This window comes from Heterocephalus glaber, unplaced genomic scaffold (assembly GCF_053883595.1).
Source record: "Heterocephalus glaber isolate CG9 unplaced genomic scaffold, H.glaber_assembly_v1.0 deba00001720, whole genome shotgun sequence".
Taxonomy (NCBI): domain Eukaryota; kingdom Metazoa; phylum Chordata; class Mammalia; order Rodentia; family Bathyergidae; genus Heterocephalus; species Heterocephalus glaber.
The window spans coordinates 86,215-112,606 of record NW_028258433.1 but is presented as its reverse complement, the minus strand read 5'-3'; the positions used below and the strand labels follow the sequence as shown (position 1 = coordinate 112,606).

At 41.3% G+C, this 26,392-nt stretch overlaps 1 protein-coding gene across 3 annotated transcripts in view; it reads left to right on the top strand.

The window, feature by feature from the left end:
• The first annotated feature begins 47 nt into the window (after positions 1-47).
• The window catches only part of LOC147821667 (vascular endothelial growth factor receptor 1-like), a 98,484-nt gene continuing 72,139 nt past the window's right edge, over positions 48-26,392 (top strand). For 2 of the 3 annotated variants that reach the window (XM_004854799.4, XM_087199543.1), the window contains exon 1: positions 185-396. In XM_004854799.4, coding sequence (XP_004854856.1) covers positions 333-396 — 64 coding nt within the window. In that variant the 5' untranslated portion in view covers positions 185-332. Of the gene's footprint in view, positions 397-26,392 lie in introns of all 3 variants that reach the window. The other variant, XM_087199544.1, reaches the window with a different exon arrangement.

The window sequence follows — 26,392 nt, the reverse complement described above, 5'->3', positions numbered from 1 at the left end:
AGGAAGTGGGCTGGGGAAAGGTTATAAATGGCCCCCGCCCTCGGCTCCTCTTCATCAGGGTCCGCGGGAGGCTCCGAGAGCCAGGCGGACGCTCTTCGCGACTCCTCCCAGGCGGCGGCGGCGGCGGCTCGGAGCGGGCTCCGAGGCTGGAGCGCAGCGGCCAGCGGGCGCCGGGCGGCGAGGATTATCCGGGGAAGCGTTGCCTCCTGGCTGGAGCCTCGGAGAGGGGCTCCCGGGGTGCAGGGCAGAAGCGCAAAAAGACGGCTCAGGCGGCCGGGTCGTCGGACGCAGAGAGCGCGAGGTCCGGGCGAGCAGGCCGCGTCGCGCTCACCATGGTCAGCTGCTGGGACACCGGCGTCCTGCTGTGCGCGCTGCTGGGCTGCCTGCTTCTCCCAGGTGAGGCGGGACTGCGACGGGGCTGCAGGGCGCGGAGATTGTGGGGCCGGGGCCAGGCGCACGCGGGGAGGGCTGGAACCTGGGACCCTCATCGCAGCGGGCACGGCAGGGGCCACGGCGCCTTTTCTCCGAGTAGGCGCCTCGGAGCGGCTGGCCGGGACCCGCGGGCATCACCGTCCAGCCTGGCCGTGGCGCCGCGCCCGGGTCGGAGCTGGGGCTGCCCCATTGCAGCCGCAGTCGCGGTCCCCTTCCAGGCTCCCGGCTCGGGTCTCCCCACGGAAGCTCTGGGCGCAAGGGGCACCTCTCACACGGACTTTCCTGGCACCCAAGCCTGCTCCCGGGCGGCCTGGAGCGGGTCCACAGGTTCCCTGGGAGTCGAGAGCAGCGGCTCCTGGACGCCTGCGAGGCTGCCGGGGCGTGGGCGATGCTGGGTTCTGGCACAGGCCTCGCGCCACGAGGGATGAGGAGGAGGAGAACAATTCGGAGAGGGTCGCATGCTTGCGGGGAGCGGATGGATTTCAGGAGCGGCGGGCACTTGTGCCCCAGATTGTTCGCCCGGTGGCTCGGCTGCGCCCACTCCTCCTCGCCCAGAGCGCGCCCCAGATGGGGCTCCGTAGGGTGCAGGCCAGCCCAGGTCGCCAGCACTAGTGACCCTGACCCGCCAGGGCAGCCGAGGGCCCACGTACCGTTAAATGCAAGAATTGCAAGCCTGACCTGTAAATTCCGAGCCAAGAAAAAGGCTGACAATTTGGACCAAAAGATACAGGTTGAGGAATCATTGAGGTTTGCTTGCTAAGTCAGCTCTCGCCGGGCAGGCGTTTGGAGGACAGGAGGTGGAAGTGTCAGGGTCCGGAGATTTTAGGAACAGTTAGCGCAAAGACCGTCGCCATCCAAGGGTCAAAGCCCAGGGACTTGGGGCACTCGGACTCACGGTCTGTGCGAAGTAGGGCTGAGGGGCCAAACCCTCTGGAGTGGTCTGCTCTGCAGGGAGAGCCACAGTTTGAAGCCCTTTTTTTAAAAAGTGGGGGCGGGGGACAGGTAAAAATAAGTAAAATAAGGTAACGTAAGGTAAACCATTGTAATGATTCCCGGGAAGGAAAGTCAGTGGGGTTAAACACATTATTTAAAATGAACAAAACTTGGTAAACCCGAAAGGCTGTGGCAGATGTTTTTTTCTTGGTGGGAAGACTAATCAGACCATCAGCTTTTAAATAACAAGCAGTTCTAAGTGGCAATTAGATCGGTAAAACCAATAAACGCGGAGGCAGGTTTTGAAGTCCCAGTATCTGAGAACCCAGGTGGGGAACGGTACAAACTATGTTAAATATTTCACGTTCTATTTCACAAACACATTTTTTTGTTTTGTTTTGAAAGGCTGCTTATATTAAAATATAATTGCGTAGAGAATTTTAAAAGCTCACCGGTCTACTATATAAAAGTAAAACTAGGAAAATTTCTTTGAGCTAAAAAACGTGGTGGGAGAAAGCGCATCTTACTGGATTTTTTCTGCTTAACACACATATGTCTTTTTTTTTATTTCAAAAGAGTGGTTGACTTTAGTGATGTGTAGTTTTGTTTGAGTTGAGCGTCTTGGAGAAGCTTTACAGGTCGTGCGTAGGATCCTCTGGTGATTTTTCTTGCATCGTAACTTATTTAATGAAGCAGGAGTCTGGGAGCTCTTTCTCACTTTTAAATTGTTTTACAAGTGTTATGGGAAGAATGGGGGACAAAAGTCGGCAAGGTGCGACCCCTTCACTGCTTTGAAAACGTTTTATCAGCTAGCAAGCAGGTTTGTAGCTGCCAAGCAAGCCTGTGAAACCGCAGCTTCTCCGGCTGGATAACAAACATCGCACCGCCAATCAGCTACCTGCTTTCTAAGTCCCTCTGGCTTTTTCAGTCCAACAAGGGGGTGGAAGCTGCATTTCTCTGGCCTGAAAGAGGCCCCCCATTTCCGCCCTGTGGGCTTTATCAGGAGTCTGCTTGCACCTCTGTTGAGGCCAGAGCTGTCTCTGCAGATGCTGTAACTTTGAATATTTATCAGTTATCGATATTGTGCGTGTGCGTGTGTGTGTGTGTGTGTGTGTACAGGCACGATGTGTAAAATAACCAGAGATTGAGTAATATAAAGAGATCACGAATTTCCCTTCTAACAAGTACTTACCTTCTTCCAAATTTGTAAGAAGAAGAAGAAAAAAGATGCCTCCAATTCAGATACTTTCCTCTGTATTGTGATCTTTCTCTCTAGAAAGGGTAACAGTCTTTTTTTCCCCAGCTTTAAGACTCGCTCTCTTTTAAGGCACCTCACACTTAAGCAAAGTCACAGATCCCCTTCCCCTCTTTTTTCTTGAGTTCTCCAGCAGCTGACATTTATGATTCACTGTAACTAATTAGAAATACTTAATTGTGAACTTTATGAGGGCAGTCCACAGTAACATTAAGTTCAATCAGAATGTATGTGAAAATAATACGTATTTCCAGGTTGAATGTGACGCATCTCTCAAAGCTTCTTTTATGCTGTAACTTTTTGTTTTTGCCAAGGTTTATGAAGCCACACTTTCCCCACAGAACCGCATCTTTGAAATGTTCATTATGTAGGACTTTGGTGATCCACATAATTTTCCAACTGATGGGTCACGTTGCAGATAAACTAGGCAACCACCTACTCCAGTTCCCCAAATATTTTTACTTTATTTTTTTATTTTTATTTTTTGTACCAGGGATTGAACTCAGGACCTTGTGCTTACAAAGCAGTCAGTGGCACCACTGAGCTAAGTCCCTGGCTTTACTTTATTTTTCAGTACAGTACTTTGTTAGTTTTTTCTTTCCCTGATGAAAATTCTCTAACAGGATGTATAATTTCTCATCTAATAATCACCAAGCGGTCTTTTTGTTTTCATATATAAAATGCAGAAAATAGAACACCTGGCTGATTTCTAAGCCTCTTTTCCAGCTCTAAAATTCAATAAATGATTCCAAGAAACTGATTGAACTCAATGTCTTTCTCCGCCTCTATCCGCTCCCTCCCTCCCTGTCCCCCTCCCTCCCTCCCTGTCCCCTTCCCTCCCTCTCTCTCCCCCTCTCTTATTTACATTTGCATACAGAAACTTTGCTAAAGCAAAGCTGTGGCTGTAAGGATGAGCTGGGTTTCCCTTTTACTAACAGTAATCACTGTACTTTCTTTTTCTCAAGTACAGTAGAATATACCTAACCATCCAATTGGTCTTTATTACTTGCATTTTGCAAGAAATGGGATGATAGAGAATACTTAAGTCATTATCTTGAGATCATTATCTTGAGATCATTATCTTGAGGGGGGGGTTTCACCAGCAAAATGTGCTATCACAGGATGGCTGCCTTAAGTACTAAAGGTACAAGTTATTTAAAACCGTATGTTTTTTGATTTTTAAAGAAATTGTTCAAGAAATGGCTTTATTCTAAGAGTTCCAGTTTTCAACAGGGCAACTAAAACTTCTAACTTTAAAAATGAATCTATTTTATGTGGCTTAAAAATCAAATAATTGCTTCATTTTTATTAAAAACTATTGGAGGTGGCCAGGGATTTAACTCAGTGGTTTTGCCGCCTGCTGCGCAAGCGCAAGGACCCAAGTTCGATCCCTGGTACCAAAAAAAAAACAAACCAAAAACCTATTGGGACATTTCTAAATCTATTTTGAATTATATAATATAAAAATTGAGCTGGCATGAGGTAGGCATACTCTACCATGAGTATAGGTAGACACACCTATACTCCCAGCACTCTGGAAACTGAGGCAGGAGGATTGGCACCAGCGAGGGCTAGCTACATAGTGAATTCAGGCCAGCTTGAGCAACGTAGTGAGACCTTGTCTTAAAAAAAATTGAAATATGTTGCAAAAATGGCTGCATACTTACCCATGTGCCACCCATGGCACAGTTTGTAACAGCTAAAGCTTGGAAACAGCTCAAGTGCCCATCAACTAGAAACTGGATAAAAAACATGTGGGTTTTTTAATAAAATGGAGTACTACTCAGCCATAAAGAAGGAGAAACTAGAGTCATTTATAGCTAAATGGATGCATATTGAGGCCATACTCGTAAGTGAAATAAATAGGACACATGTGTAAATACCAAATAGTTTCTTCAGTGTGAGAAACTGAAAGTGTAAATAAGGATTAAAATGAGTAAAACGAATAATTGATAATTTGAAAGAGGAAGAAAAGGTCCAAAGGGGTAGGGGAAGTGGGAGGGGAAGGGGAAAGGAAAGAAGGGAAAGGAAAAATTATGAGAAAAGGGAAAAATGGAAACAAAATCTTTGTAAATAGGGAAGGGTGGAGGTGGTGAAGGGAGCACAGGGAATGGGGAAAAATAAGAACCAAGATGCATCATGTTCAGGTACAAGCACCCAATGATAAATGTAAGTGCATTGTATACCTAAAATGTGCCAATAAAAGAATTTAAGGGAAAAAAAATGAGTGCATACTGACAAAAAAAATAACATGCTTAAGGGAGATTATTCAAGGTATGGCCCATGTTTACCCTGACTTGGGCACCTCAACAAGGTGAGAACAAAAGACAGTAGCTCTGAGAGAGAGAGAGAGAGAGAGAGAGAGAGAGAGAGAGAGAGAGAGAATGGGAAAGTGCAAAGAGCTGTTTTGGTGCTAGGGTGTGAAATGGAAAGTCTTGGTGGTAGAGAACAGGCAAGTCAGGTTCTTGGTTCAGCTGCATGATTAAGCATATGTTGAGTGACCCCAAATAAATGTCATTTTTCAGTTGATTTCTCATTGTGGATAGGGGAGGAAAGACATTTGACATCACAACAGGCTCTAGTTTTTGAAAAGTAAAAATATTTTACTGTGAGTGGTTGAAAACCACAAAAACATCTGTTGCATTGGGATTAAACAACATAATAGAACAGAACAGCCCAGTCTTTTCCATTAGTTTTACTCCGCTGGAGGCGCTTACAAGGATGACCAAGTCTCTTTCCAGATGCTTTCCAGGAGCTCGGTTGAGTCCTCACACATTCAGCATGCTGCTGATTAAATTGCTGCACTTTATACTGGATTGAAGGAAGGGAAGGAAATGGGAGGAATGGGGTATCTGAGGGAGAGCTTGAAAGGAAAGGCTGTAGTTTAGCCCATGGGGCTACAGTGGGTTTCATTAAGGAAATGGTTCCATTGAGTCTGCTGAAGATAGTGGACTTGATTTCCTGCATTGCTGCTGGGGCGGATATGGGGGGGGGGGTGTCCAGAATTCCTGGGGATTTCCCATCAGTCTTGGTAAACCTAGATGCCTAAAAGATGTTGCTGATCACTGGTCCTTTCCTTGATTTCGAGCTCTTCGGGAGACTTGGCCTTGTCTCACCAACACATTCATGGAGAGAGCCAGATGGAACTTTAGTGAGTAGAGAGCCCTCTCCTCATTTCAGAGATGAGAACACTGGCCCTGAGAAGTTTAGTGATAGCCTCCCACCAAGGTCAACAGCTGGTTAGTGGCAGACCCAGGGTGAGAACCTGATGTCCATCGTATAGACATAGCTTTTTCATTTGTATAGTGCCTCTCTACCCCAGAGAAGAGGTGGTCAAATATTTGTCGAGTAACTCTACAGTGCTAAAATTTCTAAATGACAGCATCTCATTTATTTATTTTTAATTTTGTATATGAGGAGGTATTGGGGATGAATCCAAGGCCTCCTGTATGGTAGTCAAGCACTCAACCACTGAGTGCCACTGTCAGCCCTAACATCTTTTAAAATCTAGAATTGTCTTCTATTTTCTTAAAGCCCATAAGGGGTTTAAATTAAGAATATCAAAAAGGATGGCTGCTTAGTGGCACACTGAGACATTTGGTGAGAAGACTCCTTTTCCTTATGAGTACAGCTGTGGCTTAAAATACTTAGGGTTTATAGTACTAGCTTCATCTTTTACCATGTCCCTCCAAACACTGTGTTCCAGATACCCAAACTCTCCCCAAGTCAGAGAAATTATTCACCCTTCTTCAGATGGCCTTCCCTTTGCTCAAGCAGTCATGCTGCCCAGCTGCCTGCAAGAACCTTACCCTCCCTCTACATCCACTCCTCCACTGCCTACAAAGCCCAGAAGTCAACTCTAGAGTTCCTCCTGGAAGCCCTGGACAGAACAGGTGTTTTCTTCTGCTTCTGTACCCTCAGTATGTACAGCACTTTTCACCTACATTGGCAGTGTTTTATTTTTTCTGTGTAAGCTGTAGAGAGAGAAATCATGCCTTAGCTGTCCTTGTACCTACTGTAATGCCTGGCACTCAGGGTCTCAGTAAGTGTTGGCATGAATGAATGAATGAATGAATGAACATATAGCAACATTATCATTTCAAAGAAGTCTCCTGGGGTAAGATGCACATTTACTCACATATGTTATTATGCTCCTGCCAATTCACTTGCACTTGGCCTCATTTACAAGGAATTGTGACTGTTTTCAGGAGATATTTGTCCTCTTTAGCAAGGAACTGAGTTGCAGGAAGTCAGCTATGCCATCTCCTGGTATTGGAGCATGATGCGTCCTTGGGGCCTGTCCGTCATCGAAGCCAACATCTTATCCTCTGTTTTGAGGTACTAAGCACTGCCACTTTATCCTGCAGTGTCTTATGCAATTTTTAGAGACAATGAGGCTCTCAGATTTTAGGGTTTGACCTTCTTTCCTTCTGTTACTTCGAAACTGAGTCCTTGGGTGCTAAGCTGTGATGCAAACCCGAATGACTGACTCCAGAAACAACTGTTTCAATAGGTGCCTTTGTTATGGGGCCAGACTGATCTGCTTAACTTCTGTGCTTAGAATGAGTTACCCCCAGCCCTTCAAGAAAAGGAGTTCCTGCCAGCACTGCCCTAGTAGGTATCAAAAGAGTCAAGCACTGAAAGACAAATACCAAATGTTCTTACTTGTCGTAGAAACTAAAGGTTGATCTCATGGAAGTAAAAAGTGGAATAATCACTGGAGACTAGGAAAGCTGTTGAGAAAGGAATGAAGACAGAGGAGCAGCTGAATAGGAGTAATAACTTCTAATATTCTATAAACTAGGATGCCTATCATTGACAACTATTAATTGCCTATCTCAAAATAGCTAGTAGGAGGAGTTTGAATGTTTCCAGTTCAAAGAAATGATAAATGTCTGAGGTGATGGATATTTCAAATACCCTGAACTGATCATTCCACATTATATACATGTATTGAAATATCACATGGAGCCTATAAATACATGCAAGTATTATGTGTCAATTAACAATTTTACAATTTAAATATAAAGAATCAGAAAGTAATTGATCATCAATAAAAGTTCAGTTAATACATTTAAAAAAATCTGAATCACATGGTTTGGGCCTAACTTGCTTTATCTCTAACCCCACCTGCACTCCAGCCTTGCATTTGCTCACAACAGACTCCACAGCATGCTTCCTAGTTGGAGGCGTAGCTCAGGGTTAGAGCATTCTCCTAGTATGTGAGAGGCCCCAGTTTTGAGGCTTACCACCCACTACAAAAGAAAGCAACAACCAAAAAGCCCATGCTTCTCAAAGTGTAGTACCTGGTCCAGCACCATAACTGTTCCCCAGGAATTTAATGCATCAGAATGCTTATTATTTTATTAAAATCCCCAGGTATTTTGTTTGTACATTAAAAATGGAGAAGTGCTGATTTTAGCAAAGGATTGAGGGACAGTTCTGGTGCCCAGTTCCTCTTCACTGACACACTGGTGATAACCTTTACCTGTGTGACGAAGAGACTAGACGTGCACCAGCTACAAACCTCTTCCATTTCCCATGATGATTTGTGTTCTGTCTTCTGCTGGAACACCTATGTCCTACTTGCTGTCTCTTTCTGCAAAATCTTAACTTAGCTTGGACTTGCAATCAAAGTAAACAGAAGTTGTATCCTTGATGAATACTATGGTTCACCAAATCATGGGTGGCAAGATTGAGGTTTGGGAGAATATGGATTTGGTGGGAAATAGTACAATGACATTAAATAGATGGGTTTTAACTGGAAATAAAAGTTCTATGAGACATTTGCTTCCAAAACAATGTTAACTGGTGGTGAAAGCCAGCCGTGGTAAGTGCCCTTTCCAGAATTTCCAGATGTCAGGAGGCATCAGTGTCTCATCTGCAGCTGACAGATTTTATGTCCTTTTTGCTGGCTTGGAATCTAATGTGTGTTATTCTCCCTCATCTCATTATCACATATCTTGGCACATGCTTTTGTCTATTTCGAAGATTATCTCAGTGCTTGCAGGCGCTTTTTCCCACCTTGGTCTTCTGTCCTTCTGTTTAATGGGTGGGTGTAAATGGGATTTCCTTTCAAACCACAGATCCACCCATGTGGTCTACAGAAACAAAGCTACAACAATTAACAGACTCTTTTGTTTAAAAAAATCCTGAAGTGGACCTGATATAAATGAAAAGCCTTGGCCTTTATTATATACAAATAAAAAACCTCTTAAACTCAAGGTCACGTGTAGCCAAACCATGATGAATGCTCTGCCTGCCAAGGGATTTCTTTGAAACTCTTTGCCTCTCTATAGGGCAGTGATCCCTGGTGGGGTTCTCTGTTAGAACAAAAAATCCTCATGCCCTGACCACAACCCTCACCAATTGAATCACAATCCTTGAGTGGAAGCCTGGCATGGGTAATTTTAAAGGACCTAATGATTCCATAGGGCAGCTGAGGTTAAGAGCCTCAAATTCCATTGTACAGTGGACCCTTGACTTACGAACTCAATTAATTCCTGAGGGCTGGCTGTAACTCAAATTGGAAAATTGAAGGCTCAGGCTCCTCTACACAGCCTTCAAAGTCTCTCTCCTGTATACAGATCTCAGTGTCCTTAAGAGAGACATTGGCCTAGAATTTCTCAATTAACCCCACACGGGAAAGGATGTTGTAATGTTCCTTCCAGAACTCATTAAGGGTTAAATCTGTATCTGAGACCATCTGGAAGCACAAGCAGCCAGCATTTGGGTTGTAACTCAAGACTTTGTTCATAAGTTAAAACTAAAATTATGGTCATAACCCAAGTTGTTCATATGTTAGGCTAGTCGTAACTTGAGGATCCACTGTATATTAGAACCATCTGGAAGGCAGGCTGAACTACGGATTGCTAGACCCTACTCCAGTTTGTGATTCAGCTGGTCTGGGATGGGCCAACAGTTGACGTCTCTAATGAGTTCCCAGGTGATGCCCATACACCTGGCCTAGAGACCACACTTGAAGAACCACCAGTCTAGTGGCATTTTGAACCGTGGCTACATAGCAAGCACCTGTCCAGGGGCCAATCTGTAAAAGGCATTAAATCATCACTGGACCTAGGACAAGGTGGAAGAAACTGTTTATGAGGATTCCTGCCAGGAAAAATACCAGTAAAATGTATGGAAGGAATAATGAAGTGTTGGGGTGTGCAACCGAAGTGACAAAATTAAATGCCTTCTGAGGAGAGAGGTCTGTTCTGTGGGTTAGATGCCAGATCTATATGGCTGGTCTAGATGATAGAACCCCTTTCCCTCATCTGCCTTACTTTGTGTAGCACGCAGCATTTCCTCTAGTTAAATGTCAGCCAATACCGTACCATGGGGTAGGAGTGTCCTGGGCACCCAGATGCCTAAATGCAGTCCAAAGCCTCATGATACTTTGCCTCTTGAATGAGCCTCTGTATCTGTATTTCCTTTGTTGGGATCAGCACCCACCCCCAACTTTGAGTGGGTGACTTCTACCTGCTGGAGCAGTATGGTGATGTGCCACAGTACTGTCTTTATCACCCAGAAAGCTCACTGCTAGCTGGAGCCAGAACATCAGGGGAGACCATGGTGCTGGGAATTTTCTTACAAAACTCCAAGAATCCAAGCAGTATCCCCTTCCCTGAGTGTTGAGTAACACCTGTAGGGGGTTTTACGCCTAATTTTGTGTGGCCTCTATTTGGCACGTTCCCTTTCAAATAAAGAACATATGCCCAATCCACCACTTCAACTCTACATCTTCAGGGCTGAGACACTATAGCTATGTGTATCTATTATCTAGTGCTACATCATGAACTCTCCCCAAATGTAGGGGCCCCAAACAACAATTTGTTCATTATGTTTTATGATTCTCTGGGTCAGAGGTTTGGGCCAGGCTCAGCGGGGTTTCACCTGAGTCACTTAGCCAGCCCCAGCTCTGCCAGTCTTGACTGGGACCTTGGCACTGGGCCTCATACTCCACCTTGTCTTTCCTCAGGCAGTTGTCAAGCTGAGGCTTTCTTACTGGAAGCTGGTGTTCCTAGAGCACATGCTGGGTCCTTCCTCGTGCTTGGAGGCCCTGAAGGGATTGGAATTCCTATATCACTCCGCCACATTCTGTTGGTTCAAGCAAGTCCTAGCCCAGCTTGCAGGACTGGGGAGGCAACCTTCTCTCTCCATGGGGGGACCTCCACAAATTGTGCTAATGTTATCCAACCTGCTGCACCACTGTTTTAATACTTCACCTTTGCTTTTCAGTCTAGCTATTAGGCTGGAGTTTAGCCAAGAAAATCACAGCTAGTAAATAATAAACACTAAATAATGCTTAGCTGTTTTACTCAGGGTTTGTAAGGGAATAGATTTAATACAGGACATATAATTTATAGGATTATTTTATAATATTCACCCAAAAAGTTAAATGCAGAGGAGATCTGTCCATACGCTTGAGACCCAAATAATCTAGCTGAGGGCCTGGATCCCTCACAAGTCCAGCTAAAGGCCTAGATCCTATGGCAGTGTCCTCCATGAGTCCAGCCAGAGGCCTAAAGCCCATGGTAATGTCTCTTGCAAATCTATATCAAGGATCTGCATCAGAAAGGCCCAAAGGCCAATGGTGGAAGCTAGAAAGCCCACTGGGTAAAGGATCTGTGCCACCAGGCTGAGGGATCTGCAGTGGAGCCAGTAAGCAATGCTCAAGGTGAAGACCAGAGCTCCCCTGAAGAGAACAGCAACCCTTCGCAGCATACTAAGGACCCGAGCTCTTCCTCTAACAGAACAGAACAGTGGAGTTCACCTCAGGAAAACCAGCTGCAGCAAGCCTCCCCAGGAAAATCAACAGCATACAATCTTCCCCTCCAGTTCTCTCTCTCTTTTTTAAAATTAATTTTATTGGTACATTTTAGGTATACAACATAATGACATTTATCATTGGGAATTTGTACCTTTATGTAATCTATCTTGGTTCTTATTTTTTTCCCCATTCCCCTGTCCTCCCTTCAACCTCTCCATCCCTCCCTATTTACAAAGGCTTTGTTTCCATTTTTTCTTTTTCTCACATTAATTCCATTCCCTTCTTTCCTTTCCCCTAGCCCTCCCACTTCCTCTTTTCCCCTTTTCTTCCTATTTCACATTATCTATTATACCTTTTAGTCCTTATTTACACTTTCAGTTTCTCACACCAGAGAAACTATTCAGTATTTACACATATGTGTCCTACTTATTTCACTTAAGAGTGTTGCCTCAGTATGCATCCATTTAGCTATAAATGTCTCTAATTTATGATTTTTTTATGGCTGAGTAGTACTCCATTTTATTTTTAAAAAACCACATTTTCTTTATCCACTCTCCAGTTGATGGGCATTTGGGCTGTTTCCAAGTTTTAGGTATTACAAATTGTGCTGCTATGAACATGGGTGCACATATATCACTGTGGTATGATTCTCTTAAATCTCTGGTGAATATACCCAGCAGGGGAATAGCTGGGTCAAATGGTACTTCCAGTCCTAGTTCTTGGAGGTATCTCCATACTGATTTCCACAGTGGTTGCACCAGTCTACACTCCCACCAGGAGTGGAGCAGGGTTCCTCTTTCCCCCACAGCCCCGCCAAAATTTGTTATTGGTTGATTTCTTGATAGCAGCCATTCTTTCTGGAGTAAGGTGGAATCTCAGCATTGTTTTCATTTGCATCTCTCGAATGACCACTGATGTTGAACATTTTTTCATATGTTTATTTGCTATTTTTACTTCTTTGTCTGAGAAATGTCTCTTCATTTCAGATGCCCATTTGTGGGTTGGGTTTTTTAATTTGGGAGGTCTGAATTTTTAAGTTATTCATAGATTCTAGATAGTAGATCTTTGAGGAACAGCAGGTGAAAATATTTTTCCACCTTGTGAGTTATCTCTTCACACTGTGGGTGGTTTCTCTTGCTGTGCAGAAGCTTTTTAATAAGAAGAGATCCCACTTGTTGATTGTGCTAGTTCACGGGCAACTGAGGTTTTGTTCATAAAATCTTTTCCTACACCAATGTCTTTAATAGCTCTACCTAACCTCTCTTCCAGCCAGTTCAGTGTTTCTGTTTTAATATTTAGGTATTTAATCCAATTTGACTTTAGTTCAGTGCACGGTGAGAGATATAGGTCTAGTTTTAATCTTTGGCAAGTTGAAACCCAATTTTTCCAGCACCATTTATTAAAGAGGCTATCTTTCCTCCAGTGAGGGTGTTTGGCTCCTTTGTCAAAGATGAGGTGGCTAAATGTGTACGGAGTTGTTTCTGCATCTTCTAATCTGTTCCACTGGTCCTCAGGTCTGTTTCTTTGCCAGCACCATGCTGTTTTTATCACAGTAGCTTTGTAGTATAGTTTCAAGTTGAAGGTTGTGATACCCCCTGCCATATCTCTGGTGCCTAGAATTGCTTTTGCTATTCTGGGTCTCTTCTCGTTCCAAATGAATTTTTGGATTATTTTCTCAAGGTCCGTGAAATATGTTGCTGGGATTTTAATTGGGATTGTATTGAATTTATATAGCAGTTTTGGAAGTATGGCCATTCTCACTATGTTGAGTCTTCCTACCTAGGAGCAAGGGATGTCTGTCCATTTTCTGATATCATCTTCAATCTCTCTTTTCAGAGTGCTATAGTTTTCAGAGAAGAGGTCTTTGATTTCTTTCGTTAGGTTGATTCCTAGGATTTCAATTTTTGGATGCTATTGTGAAAGGAATTGTTTGCCTTATTTCTCTCTCAGTGAATCTGTTGTTTGTGTAGAGGAAAGCTATTGATTTTTGTGTATTGACCTTGTATCCAGCTACTTGACTGAATTTGGTTATTAAGTCTAGAAGACTTTTGGTGGAGTTCTTGGGGTCTTCTATATAGAGTATCATGTCATTTGCAAATTATGACAATTTGACTTCTTCATTTCCTATCTTTATTCCTTTTATTTCTTTCTCTTGTCTCATTGCTGTGGCTAATGTTTCCAAGACTATATTGAACAGGAGTGGCGATAGTGGACCTCCTTGTCTTGTTCCTGATTTTAGTGTGAAGGATTTCAGTTTTGACCATTTAGTATGATATTGGCTGTTGGTTTTTCATAGATGGCTTTTATCGGATTGAGGTAGAGACCATCTATTCCAATTTTTTGTAGGGTTTTTATCATAAATGCATGCTGGATTTTGTCAAATGCTTTTTCTGTGTCTATGGAGATGATCATTTGGTTTTTGTCTATGGCTCTATTTATATAATGTATTACACTGATTGATTTGCATACATTGAACCATCTCTGTATCCCTGGGATGAATCCCACTTGGTCAGGGTTCCAGTTCTCTTTTTATGCCATTGGCAACAATCCTCAGTTAGGCCTTCCACACCCAGAACGATGCTGACTTACTTCAGCTGGGCATTCCGAGTTGACCATTAGTTAATCCACCACATTGCCCCTTATAAATAGTATCCAAGAGTGAAATAACCACCAGAGCTTCTCATTCATAAATCTTTTTTTTAGGGCACTTGAGCCACAGTTAACCTGGCATGCCATGTTTGTACAGTGGCCTCTCACCACTACCCTATCACCAGCAGGAGTGGTTAGCAGATCCTAGAGTCTGAGGGTAGGCAGCTCTGCAACTTCTTAGGATTGATTTCAAGGTGTGTCTGATGTATGTCCTTCTTATAGAGGATGTGGTAAAACTGTAGGGAGAAAGATGCTTTAGGGTAAGGAAGGAGGAGGAAGGTAACCTCTGATGACTGTCAGACACTTGGATGTACATACATTACTCAGTTCTAAGAGGGAGGTGTGGTACTCATAACTATAAGGGAAGTGACATGTAGGTAAATTAAATATTGTCCTAACAGAAGTGGTTTGTAAATCTGAAATTATTTAAATCTGATCCCATCAGACTCCAGACCTCTCTCCTTACCATATAATAGAGCCTAACTGAAAAGCAGAGAAGAAAGAATATGGGGTGAGGGTGTTGGTCTTTCCCTCTCTCAAAACGAGCTTATCCTTTGAATTTCACCATTCACAAAGAATGTGAGAAGCCACTGCTACTTACGTTTAAAGTGGCATTGGGAGATTCCACTGCTACATGTTGCAGACACCGTTAAAATCTCCATTAGGACAAAATTTTAATTCTGTTGGTTTTCTTATAGGTATTCAGAACTGTCCAAAAAAGTCAGAAGAGGATCCCCAAAGTCATTAAGAACATGATTTTATGTGAGCTCCAAACTGATTTCCTAGACGCAGTTTAAACCTAGTTCGGGTTGCAATAAGGGACGGATTAAGGCCAGCATTTGATATTAGAAAAGCTCTTCTCAGGCAAGTCCTCAGCAGAAACTTGGATACCTTCTGACAGACAGTTTCCAGGAACCAAATACCTGCTCCTGTGTGCACCTTCTAGATCCCAGTAGCCCCCAAGACTGGGAGCTTACCTGAGGAGAGGACCAGAAAGGCAGATGCTCAGGAATTAGAGGGAAGGGAGGACACTCGCTATATCCCTGGGGAGGGGAAGGAATGCAAATACTGAGCCTCTCAGAAAGCACACTGTTCTTTCTATGTCACTTTCTGTGTTGGCTCATGCAAGCCTCTTTGTAACCATCTGTGACTTTCCAAGAACCACACACTTAGGGCACAGCTGAATTTAAACATAAGTCTTCTTGATTTCAAAATCAGTGCTCTTTCTACCAACATTTACCTAAAATAGCATGAATGAAAAAATGTAGGAACAAAATGAAAAGCAAGAGCTTCATTTTCAGGGTTTAGAATAAAAGGCTGATATATCTGTGAGAGAAAAAAAAACAACTTCAAGAATTCTCCTCTAGAGGAAGTTACTGTTCAGTCTGGGGTGGCTACCCTCAGGCTTCCATCTCCCTCTGTAATTGACAGTCCTTGTGCAGTTAGCAAAACTGGAACTTCTGTGTGTGTGTGTGTGGTGTGCGTGTGTGTGCTGGGGATGAACCCAGGGCCTTGGGTCTGCCAGGCAAGTACAGTACTGTACTCTTGGCACTGAGCTACATCCTGAGTCCTGGACCCTTTTCTATGACTCTGGTTGTTCCTTGCTCCTTTTTCCCACCTAGATCATTCTTGCAGATATTCAGACCTGCAAAAAGTCAAGATAAGAGAAAGTAATGTTTTACTTCTTCCTTAATGTGTTCCTTGGAGAGGGACAGTTTTCCATACCAGATGATGATCATGTTTATCGAAATCTGAGAAAAATGCTATCCTGCCCACCTATTGAGGAGTTTTATCTTTTGCTTCAGGGAAATAGCTGGGAAGTGTGGCCAAATGTTGTTATATGTCCTAGATTGAAATTGTAGGGAAGGGTGACTTAAATCTTGTTTGCTTTTTATGATTGTTTTCTTTTTCTAAGTTGGCATTAAGAAACCAAAAATATATGTAAACAGTGAAAAGGCAGGGATATATTAAAAGGGATTGCAAATAAACTATGTAAAGTGGCAATGTAAACTCTTGCTACAGCATTTCATGATTAATGATATTGTTTTCTTTTTTGGGAAACATTGTTTAACTCTCTTTTTCCACTTAATGTCTCCTGCTGGGCCAGATTTTTGTTCTCTGTTCTTTGAAAATTTTTATAGCTTCAGAATTATCTCCATAGGGACTTCTGCTAGAACTAAAAAAAAAAACCAGCGTCGAAACCGAGTATTTGTATTACTATAGAATGGACTTTGATACCTATAACTTCTGTCAGGAAGGGAATATTTGTCTCACATTGTTGATGTACAAGTTAAAAGCAATCTACCACACCCCATCCCATTCTGTCCTCAGAATTGGTAAATGAAAAATGCTCTGTGCAACGTATTTACCACATAAAGTCACTTAAAAACCAAGTGGGGGAAAATGAGAAAACTACCAGAAATGTTAATTTTTTTCAAGAATTTTTAAATTTCACTTTATCCTGTTTAGACTGACACATTTAGTGATTCTATATCCAGATGTGTCTTTTTAAGGCACAGTACAAATCTAAAATGTAGAAATAGTATTATTTTTGTTTTTGTTGTTGTTTAATGTATTTTACAACCCAAATTGAAGAGTCTGGGACTGCCTTGCTGGAAAACTCATTCCCTGTTTTGAAAGACTGTTGATTACAATCTTGGTAGAAGAGCTGTAGAAAATATATTTTCTTACAATAATTTGGAATGCTAAGTTTTCTCCCATGACTTCCTGAGGAAAAACATGGATCATATCAAATTTCTTTTTTATTCTTCCACTGCCAATTTCATAACTAGTCATCTTTCTAGATTTATATCCAATTTCTAACTTGAGTTTAGGCATGCAGAGGAAAACTATTTTATTTTAGGACATTTCAATGTATTCACTTAGAAGGCGGTTAAGTGATTATCATCAAGTGACCTATTATGTTTTATTTATGAATATAACTTTGGTTCTATTCACTGTGCTGCATCCTTACCATTGAATATGTATTCTTATTTGGTAAATTTTGCTAAGATTGTTACCCGATGGTGGGTCTTGTGAAGATTCTTTCCAGGTCCTTGTTGTCCTGAACAAAGAATTGGACAAGACATACAGAAAAGACAGCAAAACTATACGTTATTGAAGACAGAAAAGAAGTACGCTCTACAAGGCAAAAGCGGGCCAGTGAACAGACTCACAGCAGCACCAGGTCTTTTTTATCTAAAAATTTGGATTGGCTTCCCCCTCAGGAAAATAAAGACATTGGGACAATCATCTCATCAAAAATTCACTTGGTGTCCTGCCAGATTTAAATTGTCCTATGAAAAGACTCTCTTGGCGTCCTGCCAAATGTAAATGAAGGATTGAAGTACAGTGGACCCTTGATTTACGAACTCAATTCATTCCTGAGGGCTGGTTGTAACTCAAGTTGGCCAGTTGAAGGCTCAGGCTCCTCTACACAGCCTTCAAATTCTCTTTCCTGTATACAGGCAGATCTCAGTGTCCTTAAAGAGACATTGGCCCAGGATTTCTCTCAATCAACCCCACACAGGAAAGGAAGTTGTAATGTTCCTTCCCGAATTCTTTAAAGGTTAAATCTATACCTGAGACTACCTGGAAGCACAAGTGGCTGGCACTTGGGTTTTATCTCAAGACTTTGTTCATAAGGTAAAACTAAAATTCCGCTTGTAACCCAAGTTGTTCATATGTCAGGCTGGTCGTAACTTCAGGGTCCACTGTAGCACTTTTTTGATTGGCCCTCAAACAGCCCCAAATTCAAATGAAAACATTGCTTTCTGATTGATTCTGCGTACGATACTGACAAGTCATTCCGAGTCCTGTGTTCTGCACGTGTTCTCTGGGTTTTTATGACACTGGATACGTTCTGCCCAGTTCGTTGTCAGCTTTGCCCCAGCCTTTGTCTCTCATCTCAAGATAAATCAGCTACATTGGGTGAACATGTTATAACTTCCTGTGTAAAAATGTGTCCTTAAACATAAAGTGTACCTAATTCTGAAAGCCTTTCCATAGGAAATGCTGTTTCTGATCCATCTTTGCAGTTGTGAATCTAGTACAGTGGGTTGAACTGACTGCTGCTGCATCTTCCGCCATTGCTCTGGGTCTCAGAGGTCTTTGTAGGAGCTGTGGTTCCACCCTGGTTTGCCTTCTCAGAGCCCATGTGCACACAAATGTATATGTGGAGGAGGGTGGCAGAATATGTTTCAGAGCTGGCAGTAACCCTCCCAATACATATATGGTATTCTAATCCTTCTATACGGGCCATCCTCTGGGTCCAGCTCATTTTCTTGATGTTTGCTAAGCTGGCTTCATACCCTGCACTGGCTATAGACTCAGGATTGAGAATGAGAATGTACTCTACTCAGCCACTAGGAAATAGGTTTCCAAGAGAGATTGTCCTTGAGATGACCTCTACTCTACTCCCCACTAAGATTCCCTCATTCGGTCAAGGTTCCCAAATAGCACAGAAAGGAGGTAGCTGATTGGGAACTTTTCATTTCCAGGTAACTGACACTGCCTTAGATACTAGATAATGCTACTGTTGCTGCCACTGTTTTGCTACATTGGCTAAGAAGATTTTGATTGAAAAACTATTTCCTCTTGGCTCTGGACTATCCATGGTATAGAAGAAGGAAGGACAAGTTAGCCCTGGCAGAGTCTTTTATTCCTATCATCACTGACTCTCTGCCCCAGCCCTCTGCCATGATGCTGTATTTCAAAAGCCCAAAGTGACATGGGTACATCTTCTAAAGAATGTTTATTTGTGGTGTTTTTTTCCCACTGTCAGGTAAAGTCAGGTAGGCTCCAGACTTAAAAAAAAAAAAGTGAAACAGAGCATTGTGAGAAAGTAGAGCTCTCTCCTCTCATCGAAGAGATCAAGGAAAGAAGTCACAAGAAGTAAGAGAATTTAAGGGACATTGTTAAAAGGAAACAGTGGTTGGGGTGGGGGTGTGCCTCAGTGGTAGAAGCTTCCTAGCATGCATGGGACCCTGGGTTTAACTCCCAGAACTGAAAAAAGTTGTTTCAAAGTAAAGATGAGGCTTAGAGGAGTTGAAGACTCAGAAGTCATTGAAGGAAAAACAGACTCTTGTGTTTCCTTTCACAAATCACCCAGTCATGTTTTAGTTCTTACCCTCGGCTTTGCTCTTCTGAGAGAACATCTCTCCCTCCCTAGGTTGGTGAGGCAGCCCACAGCTTGTCCTTTTTCAGGCTAACACATAAATAAATTTAAATTTATATTTATATAAAAATCTGTATATGTAATATATCTATGCGTGCATAAGAAGAGTTAAATGAGGGAAAGGAGTTGCTAGATCCCTAGGACCAGGTGTGGAAGTCCAACCCTTAAGCACTGGACAGTCTCTCCCTCGGGAGGTAGTGGCTTCGTTCCATGGAGCAGCTCCAGGGTTAGGGACCTTACTGCTCCTGCGCAGGGCTCTTCCTTCTTGCTCGGTGAAACTTCTCGTTAGGTTATGTATACTTCTAGTTTTTGTCTTGTCCTCCTCCACAGTAGCCTGATCTGTAAGTTGTTGGTTGGCCAAATGATAGCAGAAATTGTTTTTCTTCTCTCAGAGATAGAACATCCTGGTGATATAAGAAATTAATTTCTAAAAGTGAAATTCTATATTGAGTAATGCAGATGTACGAGCAAAAGTGCTCTGAGAATTAAAACTAGGTTTGGGGTATATACAACTCTGCCATCATCTATGCATGTTTCTAAAGAAGGCTGTAATATCACATACTGAAGTGAGTGATACACATTCAGTAAATTGTTCCTTTAAAAAGTTGAGAACCTTCTAGCTGAGCATACACCTGTAATCCCAGCACTGAGGGATAGGCAGAGGCAGGAAGTTTTCTGCAAGTTCGAGGCCATCCTCGGCTACATGGTGAGTTCATAGTGAGTAAGGCTAGCCTAGATTTGAGATTGTCTCAAAAAACAACAGTAAACAAACAAAAACAAAAAAACAGAAAAAAACTGAGATCCTTGTGGTGGAGATACACTGATTTTAATAAGCTACTTTTCCTTCTAGGAACTCGACTCTCAGCAAAACATGTATTAGATTGATTCCATCTGAGACAATATTTTCAGATTTGTAAAAATCTCTAGGAAGGCACAACTATTAACAAATACTTCCTATGTAAACTCAATGAATCTTAAGACATTGTGAAAATTAAAAAGAACCCAGATTCAAAAAGAACAATTTAGAGAATATATTCTCTTGTTATCCAAGCAGGATTTATTTCTAGACTATGTATAATGAAAAGGAATTATATTTCAAGTAATTTTTTTAATTTAGGAGGAAACTGAGTTTGACAATAGAAAATACAGTGGTCAAGAATAGTGTTTAGGGCTGGGGATGTCGCTCAGAGGTAAGGTGGTTGCCTGCCATGCTCAAGGACCTGGGTTCTATCTCCATTTTTTGTTATTGTTTTTTTTTTGGTTTTTCGGTGCCAGGGAGTGAACTCAGGCCTTTGCAATTTCAAGGCAGGCGGCAGAACCACTGAGCTAAATCCCTGGCCCTATTTCCATTTTTTAACAAAGATAGACAGACAGAAAGATAGATAGAATTTAATGAGGCTTTAAAAGTTTTTTATTAGAGATCTTAAAAATTCAACTCCCCTAGGATGAATAGCTCTATTGTGCACTCCTGGCCATTGAAATCTCAGAGGCTTTGTGGATATTATTGGTTGCAAGGACAGAGATCTTCTCAACTTTACTATTAGTGAGTGAATTGGAAGCATCTCCTGTATAGATAGTTTAAGATTTCCAGAAGAATGTTTCCAGTGGCCTTTGGACTTTTATCTCCTGTCAGAGAGAGCTGAAGTGAATGAAGGACTGCACCATATTCAGCCTTCCGATCTTATTTTATTCCTCCCCGATTTTTCTAGGCAAGGCAAGCTGTGTTCTGTCATTATTTGGAAAAGATGATATAGTTGAAAATGTTGAAGAGTATATGAAGAGAATGGATAAAACTTGTGTTGGCTATAATAATGTTTTCTGCTATTTCTTGCATGGGTTGCTACAGTGTTAAGGTGATGCCTGCCTGCCTGTCTGCCAGCCTGTTGTTACATCAAAAGGCATTCTTTTGGATTCAAAACTAAAACTTAAACAAGAAGCATTTATGGTTACCTAATAGCACCATGACATTATAGCTCAACAATATATTTTTCTTTCCAGAAAAAACTATGTGTGAATCTGAAGGTTATCTGTGCCACTCGATAGGTTATAAGTAGTAGCTGAATATAATTAAAAGGTTCCAATTCCTGCACATATGCTTTAACCATTACATGGCAAGCTCCTACATTCAACTGACAAAATATTTCCCAGATCATCCCTGTGATGCATTCCTTGTAAGAAACCCCACAGGGACCCGTGTAAATAACGTGTCTGTGAAATTCCTAGACCTGCTGTCATCATCTCTGTGGATGCCTGGAATGTTGCATTGAACAGTAAAGGAATCTTTGCTTAAAAGCCAGACTGTAATCCTAATATTAGTTATATAGAATAGAGAAAACTTCTGATTTTAATGGCGGGTCGTGTACATACCAGCCTGTGCTCCAATCTGGAAGCATAGGATGGTATATACCAGGTTGCACACTTAATCTTACAAATGCTGAGTGAGTGCATACTGAAAGTGTACCTTTACTGAGCATTCAGTGACTGGGTCTTTTTCAGGTATTTATTATATGAAAATACAGGTATTCAAGCCTGAAATAACTCATAACTTTAAATTTGAACAACACCATAGCACTACTAGTGATTACGATCCATTTTGTAAGCCATAACGTCAGGGACTGTTTTCCCCACAAAAGCATAAGCCCTTGAAATGAGCTTCCTGCTATTGACAGAGAAAATGGAGAGGCATCTGAAACAAAACTTTATGTGCTCTTAGGGTGTAAAGAGGATTTGTTCTGTAGGTAGCCCTCAGTACAACCAGGTGAGGGTCTCCTAGACTTCTCCACTGAATATTTTTTGAGCTATATCTTGTGCTCTGTCAACCATATTTTGACCTGTGCTCCAGGCAGCTCTACAACATGGTATGGTAAACTGAAATGACACATAGTTAGCTCTATGAAGATGGGTTTTGAACTCACTCAATAAAGCTCAGCAGTGTGGGAGTAGAGCACTTTTGGGGGAAAGGTAACCCTTGGTCTGCAAGAGATTTCTCCCTGTCCAACTTGAATTAACTCTGATGTCACATGAAAAGGAGTAGTGCATGGATTTAGGTCACTGGAAGGGTAGCCTCCTGATGGTAGATGGTGACAGGCCTAATGATCAATGAATGTGCCCTGTTACACTATGACCCTTTGAGAAGCCAATGTCAAGTAAAAAACTCCAAGAGGTATGCTGAAGACATGCTCTTCTCATAAAACTGACAGTAGGAATGCTGATATTATTAGAGGACTGTTTACTTGGCATACATTTTAAACCACAAAGATTTTTTCTTTTTAATCACTTTTATAAGCAAAAAAAGAGTAAAGTCAATGACTCATGTACAGCTGGAATGAAGACTGCCCAAATTCCAGTCACTGTAGACATTGCCTCTTCAGTGGCTGACAGTATGATGTTCTGTGCCATGAGCTGCCAAACCTATTTAGGGGTTTTGTTGATTGGCAATTCAAACATGAATTGTTGGGGCTAGGGGTGTAGCTCAGTGGCGGAGCATTTCCCTATCATATATGAAGCTCTGAGTTCCATCCCTAATGCTATACACATATATGAAATATAAATTGTGAGACAGCTTTAAAACAAACCGGAGCAGAAAAAAAATTAAAAAATTAGTAACATGGCTTATTGTGGGGTTAGATTGGCACAAACATACAGGGGGAAGAAGTGCCAAGGCTAACAGCTGGCAGTGCACATTTAAATAATTTCTTGACCTGTTTTTGGCACCTGGAGTCAAGACATTAACGCTAAATGACTATTTTGCATTTCCTGTTAAGGCACTGATGCCATAGACTTTATGTTTTGAATCTAATGATTTTGGAATTACCTAGAAAGGCAAAAACTCTAAAGTTAGAAACCAGTGAAATGTTTTTGTGGATTTGGTGTGGTAAAATAGTGAGCTTAATTTACTGTGAAGATTTAAAGTTTCCCTGAGATTTAAAAACTTTTTACAAATAGTAGCTAACTAAACATTCAGTCCCTTTTTGGACCCTGAAGGTCAATAACACAATTATCCTAATATAAAATATTCTATATTGTGAAGCTGCCCATTTAAAAGTCCCAAATAATCTTGTCTACTTCAGGGAGTAGTCAGAAGTGAGTCAGAACCTCATGCTGTTACTACACACAATTCAATTTCTAGCTTTCCCTACTCTAGACTGAAAGAGTACAGTGAAAACACATACCAAACCTCTTCCATTTCTCCACCTACTTCCTGACCACAGCCAAGACAAATGTGAAATTTGCAGAAGGAGAAGAGCGTGCACATGGGTATTAGCTGGTGTGTATGTGTGTCTGGATTCATATGCACATCCTTTCATTAGGGTTTTTCTTGATTTGAGGCTAATTAAAAAACAAAAGTAGGAATTGGGGGGTGTGGGTACATGGTATGTATGTGTGCTTAGCACTTGTGAGGCCCTGAGTTTGAGTACTAGGACCAAAAATAAATACGGCCAATTGTTTTGGAAGAAGAAAAACCCTTAGTATTTAAAATATCATGGCTAATTGTGGGTCTTGGTTTATTCTGATGCCATATAAATTCCCATGATTTTCACATCTTCTGTGCAGTCTATTGGCAGATGGAAGGCAAACCTTCTGGCCTTGGGCCATTGTCCTAGAAATCAAAGAAAAATGAACATTGTAATGCCCTTCAGCACTGCTTGTCCCTATCAGTTTAGCAAGTACCACTGACTCATTTGATGCAATGATTCTAATCAGTCCATTTAGTGATAATGTCCACTTCCAATTATCTGATAAATACATGCCCTAAAGGAAGCATGACACAGAGGTTAAGATCGAGAGTGAACGTTTGGCTAGATACCAGAGCCCTGTAAGAATTAGCATCCCAAACACAAATCTTGGTAGTCCTGAAAATTTCAGTTGCATTCTTCACCCTCCTCCACTCTCAGCACCAGTGAAAAAGGTTCTCTGAGATTCAGAGTATGCAATTTAAGCTTTTAAGAAGCTAACTCTTGAGGAAGGAATCTTTCCTTATGAATTATATTCAACCTCACACAACCCTGGTAAGTGGCTCATGGTCTTAAATTCAAAGTTTAGAAACATGATACTCAGGGGAATTATATTTAGATAAAGAGTCCATTTGTCATATAGGGTTATGCACTATTGAGAACACAGTATGCAAAATCAAAGACAGATGCTTTTCATTTAAAATAAATCTAATATACAAAGCTTTGAGTTAAAAACTAATAAGTTAGAAATCAGTAATTTTAATAGAAAAAGAAACATCAGCAGATTTCTTCGGAGAACTCTAAGCAACATAACTGACAACGCGGCGACTCAGTTCTGGGAAGAGGACCAAGAGACGGTGTGGGGGAGGGGAGAGGGGAAGGGAATGTAAAAAAGATGTGTCGTGTACATGTACCCACAATGAATGTATTCATTCTGTACCACAAACACATACTGAAGAAATCTCATTTTTACATAGTTAAAATTCAAAATATGCATTAGAAATGATTTAAAATTAATGTTAAATTTTAAAGATTGTAATGAGGATAGAAAGTTTTTTGGAATATATATATATATATATATATATATATAACTTCTACATAAATAATGTTACTAAATGTGAAGGAAGACTTTCTCTAAAGTCAGTCTTCTAAAACTTTAAGAGTTAGCTCTGTTTAACCATTTAAGGAACTGCCATGCTGTTTTCCAAAATGGCTGTACTAGGGCCGGGGATTTAGCTCAGTGGTTTCGCCGCCTGCTGCATAAGCTCAAGGACATGAGTTTGATCCCTGCTACCAAAAAACCAAAACAAAACAAAAACAGTAGGCCAAAATGACTGTACTATTCTTAAATCCTACCAGTAGTGCATGAGAGTTCTAATTTTTCTACATCCTTCACAACACTTATTATTGTCTGATTTTTAATTAAGTGATCTTAGTAGAATGAAGTAGTACATTATTGTGTTTTTGATAGTCTTCTTTTTTTGCATGACTAGGGATGTCCTTTATCATTTCATGAGCTTATTGGTTATTTGTACATCTTCTTTGGAAAACTATTTAGGTCCATAGTCAGTTTTTTAAAATTGGGCTGTCTTCTTACTAGCAGTAAATATTTTAAAAATGTGACTTCTAACTTGCACATTGTTATAATGGCTGTGATTTCAGAATAATATTTAGGCTGGAAGGAATTATGAAAATGGACATCTACCTCCTCCATTGACAGATGAGGAAGCTGAGGCTTAGAATGGCTTTCTCGTGGCCACAAGAGAACTAGTTAGTAGCAGAGCTGTAGAGAGAAATGAATCTAAATTTTAAAAAAGGAAAACAGATTTTTCATGATATATACAGCCTTGCGTTGCTTAATAACAGGAAAATGTTCAGAGAAGTTCATCTTAGGCAAGTTTCTTGTTGTGTGAACATCATAGAGTATACTTACATAAACTAAGATGGCCATGATGTCACTAGGCATATATGACCACCATCATTTATGTGGTCCATTGTTGACCAAACTACGATTTATCATATTCAGCTAAAGCTCCTTTTTTACCAAAAATAACTTTTTGGTTTTGATATAATAGGGGCACAGGAGTAGCTCTTAGTAAATAAAGGAGCTAGGGGACTTGTCCTGAAGTTGCATTCAACTAGAAAGAACACTTTTTATTTAGATCAGTAAACATAGGAGTTCTCTAAAGATACTTCTAGTCTTTTCATAAGTCTTCTTTGAGCCCTAAAAGTGACAGCAAGTTTGTCTGGTTCATAATGACCTCTGCTGGGAGTTCATTCTTTTAGTATCCATCACAGTGGCTTTGAAGAGCTTTTTGAAGAAAGAGATTCAATCACTGGGCTTTCAGTGCAGTTGTGAAATAAAGCCTTCTTTGATTGAAAATTTACTCTTCCTATTGAAGAAAAAATAGTCTTCCATTTTGCCTAATGAAATAAAGGGGGGAAATCAAGGGTGGCTTTCTACCTGACATGTGATATGTGAGGAAGGAAAAATGGGATTTTTACCAGTTATAAAGTTCTATTGTACCTATTAGACAACACAAAACAGGAAAAAATGAATATTCACATAGGATCAATACAAAATGTCATTGTTTAAATAACGTATATGTTGGTTTTTTAAGGCAATTAGTCCACACTGCTTGAACTTCAGATTTTTCTAACAAAAATGTATATGATAAATCCCATTTTCAGGGTCTGCACTGAGTTTTTTGCCATTATGT